This window comes from Austrofundulus limnaeus, unplaced genomic scaffold (assembly GCF_001266775.1).
Source record: "Austrofundulus limnaeus strain Quisiro unplaced genomic scaffold, Austrofundulus_limnaeus-1.0 Scaffold284, whole genome shotgun sequence".
NCBI lineage: Eukaryota > Metazoa > Chordata > Actinopteri > Cyprinodontiformes > Rivulidae > Austrofundulus > Austrofundulus limnaeus.
The window spans coordinates 564,625-568,793 of record NW_013952686.1 but is presented as its reverse complement, the minus strand read 5'-3'; the positions used below and the strand labels follow the sequence as shown (position 1 = coordinate 568,793).

General features: G+C 37.9%; 1 protein-coding gene across 1 annotated transcript in view; it reads left to right on the top strand.

Moving 5' to 3' along the window:
* Nucleotides 1–4,169, top strand: part of lin9 (lin-9 DREAM MuvB core complex component) — a gene marked incomplete at its 5' end in the record, with an annotated part of 8,569 nt that overhangs the window by 1,885 nt on the left and 2,515 nt on the right. Inside the window, 9 exon segments of the mRNA XM_014021253.1 lie at nt 504–634; nt 872–997; nt 1,135–1,292; nt 1,624–1,757; nt 1,862–1,990; nt 3,052–3,153; nt 3,244–3,324; nt 3,413–3,538; nt 3,644–3,826. Coding sequence (XP_013876707.1) covers nt 504–634; nt 872–997; nt 1,135–1,292; nt 1,624–1,757; nt 1,862–1,990; nt 3,052–3,153; nt 3,244–3,324; nt 3,413–3,538; nt 3,644–3,826 — 1,170 coding nt within the window.

Here is a 4,169-nt window from a genome sequence, read left to right as displayed (position 1 = left end):
CTTTTAGGACAACCAAAAGCTGTTTTTCTTACTGAAGTGTTGACAACACTGATAATATGAGCTTTTCTACTACTGGGGTTTCTGAAAAATCTTAATTCTTGTAATAAAAAATTAGTTAAACTTTATTTAAAAATGATTTTAAATGGTTTGTTTGGCTTGTTTTTGTGCCAGAAAGTGTTTATGATGAAGCAAAAGCTGTTTTTGTTGTAGATGTATTCAAGGAAGTGGTGATAAACTTGATCAACCGGTTCTGTAGTCTWACATTTATATTCTGCACAATCGTGCCCCATTCTGTGTATTTTATACGTGAAATTTTTGAACAACTATTGGTTAACTTAAAATCTTTTAGTGGCTACTTCACCCTATCATCTGTGTTTATTAGAAATTTGCAAGACWAAGTTGTTAAATATAAGAAATATAAGAAAACTATCGGTGAGAGTAGCTCATTGAAGAGATTATGTATCTGTATGTGGGATGATTGTTTATATTTCTTGTCTTTGCAGAAGTTTTCAAATGTCATGACGCCAGATAAGAAAGCTTCACAGAAAATCGGGCTGAGATTAAGAAACCTCCTTAAACTACCCAAAGCTCACAAATGGTGCATCTATGAATGGTTTTATTCCAATATTGACAGGTAAAGTCTCACTGTTTAACCCTCAGAAAAAGAAATGTAACAAGCACCTCAGCTTATGCAAAAATAAACTCTAATTTGATACTTGTATTTTATTGTTACCTTTTTATATAAAACAATTTAAAACTAAACAGATTTTAATAGTTATAATAATGTATAGTCATTACATTTACCTGACCACATAACTTATTGTTAAAACTTAACATTTTGGTTCGTTTCTCTTCCCTTTTCTCATTTCAGACCTCTTTTTGAAGGTGACAATGAATTCTGCTTGTGCCTCAAAGAGTCTTTTCCCAACCTGAAAACGAGGAAACTAACCCGAGTCGAGTGGGGAACAATCAGGAGACTGATGGGGAAGCCTCGACGGTACGCTGCCATCTCTCAACTCGTTTTTTGTTTTTCTTTTTCCTGTTTTTCTTTTTGGGTTTCACTCATGTTTCATTTGAAACTYGAGATCTTAAGATATTTGCTGTGACGGCGCTGTGCTCTGTCGACACACCCAGGTGTTCCCCGGCGTTCTTTACCGAAGAGAGAACAGCGCTGAAACACAAGCGTCAGAAAATGCGCCTTTTGCAGCAGAGAAAACTGTCGGACTTGTCGAACTGCAAAGACCTTCCTGATGAAATCCCTTTACCGCTCATCATAGGAACAAAAGTTACCGGTGAGATGAGCACACATCAACAAACTCAAAACAAAGACTTTTTTTCTATTTACACAACAAAAACAATCAGCAAGCTAGTAATATTTTTTGTTGTTGAAAGATTATATTATAGCTGTAGTGTGGCTGATGTCCCACAGGAGTCATAAAAAAGAAATCGTGTTCATATCTGGAGAAATACTTTTCCTCACAGGTTTGAAGAGATATGAGGAAAATACAATTACATTTCTAATGAAGCTGGGTCGTTGTGTAAAACAGAAAAAAAACCACCTATTTCTAAAATGGAACACGGCTGAATGAAATTTAGAGAAATGAAATTCTTTGTGTTGGACAGCTCGTCTCCGAGGCGTCCACGACGGGCTCTTCACGGGTCAGATCGACGCCGTCGACACCAGCGCCGCGACGTATCGCGTGACGTTTGACCGCAGTGGCCTGGGGACTCACACTGTGCCTGATTATGAAGTCTTGGTAAGCAATTTCCTGCTTTGGCAAGTCCAAAACTTAATGACAGTAATGAAAAATGATTCAGAGCATTATTTAAATTTCTTWAAAAAAAATGCTGTGTGTTTCAGAGCAACGAACCCAATGAGACCATGCCTATCTCAGCCTTCGCACAGAAGCATCGGTCGACACGGTACATGCAGAACCTCATGACTCCGCCCAGAGGAACCTACACGTCTGTTACCACCCCTGTTCACATGGTACTGTATAGGAGATGTAACATCTCAACCAGTTTTACTTATGAGTAGTCAGTGTCTTACCTGTCATGGTCAGCATTATGCTTCTGTTGCTGTAAAAGTTTTTTTAAGTTTCTATGTTGCTTTAGATGTTAAATATTTGTGATTCTGTTGTTTGTTATATGAATGGGTTAACCTTTCTCAGCAGTAAAAAAAAAACTTATTGATCAAACTGATCATCCTGCAGGCAGGGTTCCTGCAGATCCTTAAAAGGCATTGAATTCATCAATCCAAAAATGAGTCCTTAATTAGCCTTAAAATGTCTTAAATCAGTCTTTCAGAAGTCTCAAAATGTTAACACATTATAAATAGGATGATGTCTCAAATACAAAAAATAATTGGTAACATTTATTTTTTAAATATTCACATGCAGACATTATCCTTTGTCATCACTTCCTGTTATTTCACATGCAAATTATTTCACATGCAAATATCTCAAGAGTTCATCTCAGCAATGTGAAATTAGTTTTTTAATATGTTGATAATGTTGTCTTTCCAAATATGCATTCATATTTCTTACAAAAAAAATTATGTCACATGCACTTTAAGGTTTTATCTACAGAGAATTGGGGTTAAGACCCCACTGTGGGTCATAAAACTCCAAATTTTAGGTCATTAGAGGATTTCCTGAAATTAAATTAAGTTTAAAACTGACTGCTAAGAAGATTTTTGCTTTTTGAAGAAAAAGCAGTTGGATATGGATAAAAACAGTTGGTCTATTAGCAATATTTGAAGACTTCAACCAAAAATACTTTGATTCATGAGTTTCTGCCACAGTTTTTATTTTTATTTTTTTGTCATTTGGGTTTATTGTGAAATTWGTCTTAAATTTGATTTCACTTGGCATTAAAAAGTCTTTAAAAGTCTTGATTTTAACTTGCCTTAAACTGTAGGAACACTGGCAGGTGTGACGCTGACTATTTATGAAGACCTTTCTTTAGAAAGTGACTGAATTGGTTTGAATTTTAGTTTTTAAAATTAAATTGTTTTTCATCATTAGCAATTATTATTTTATATATAAACAGGACAACGATCCTCTTCTGAACTCTTCACCATGGAAGAACAAACTGCCCAGCGCTGAGGGAGATACACTGGGAGGATTTCCTGTTAAATTCTTGGTCCAAGTTGTAAGTATTTCCTGTCAAATGGATTACATCCTTCTTTTTAAGAATTTTTTCCAATAACTTTCTCTCTCCCCACACCTTCCCTGTTTGTAGACGAGGTTGTCCAAAATCCTCATGATCAAAAAAGAACACATCAAGCACTTAAAAGAAATGAACACAGAAGCTGAGAAACTGGTAAAAATCCACTTTCAAGTCACTCCAGCTCATCTGAGAGGTATTTACCCACACCTGACCTAACTCCACGTGTGTTTCCTGCATTCAGAAGTCGTACTCGTTGCCGATTGACCTGGACTTTCAGAAGCGATACGCTACCACGGTGCTGGAGCTGGAGCAGCTCAATAAAGATCTGAACAAAGTGCTTCATGAAGTTCAGCAGTTTTGCTGTGAAGTGAGTGGAGCTGTACACTTGTGTACCCCTCACTGACACATTTTAAATAAGTTTTTTTTTGTTTTGTTTTAATGGCGATGTTTGACGAAGCTCTCTTCTCTCCAGTTGGCTCCAGATCAGGGCATGGTTCCAGCCGACTGTCCCACGGAGCTGCGGCGGCGTTGTGAAGAGGACGCTCAGCAGATGGTGGAGCAGGGCAACTACCAGAGGGACGGACAGCCGAACGTGACGAATCCCAGCCTCACGCAGCTCATCTCCCGCCTAACTGCTCTGCTGCTGCAGATAAAGGTAGACGTTCCACACAGCTTTAAAAATAGGACAGAAYGGTGAACAATGGGCTTATTTATTTTCTCTGTGGCGCTTATTAATAACTCAACCATCATAAATTAGAAATGTTTTGTTTCTACTAGAGCCACATAAAGTAAATCTCTGTTTCTGACATCTAACACAGAGATGTGCGGTGCTGCGGCTCAAACTGTCGTTCCTCTGTSGAACACATCAGTCACCAGGGGYGCCACAAGCAGGGGTGGCCAGGAGGGGCAATGACCCCCACCCCAACCACTAAAAAAATGGTGGTCCTACCAGTTTTATCCTCTTGAGTCTCAAACTTTTGTTTTGTGCTCATTTAAAA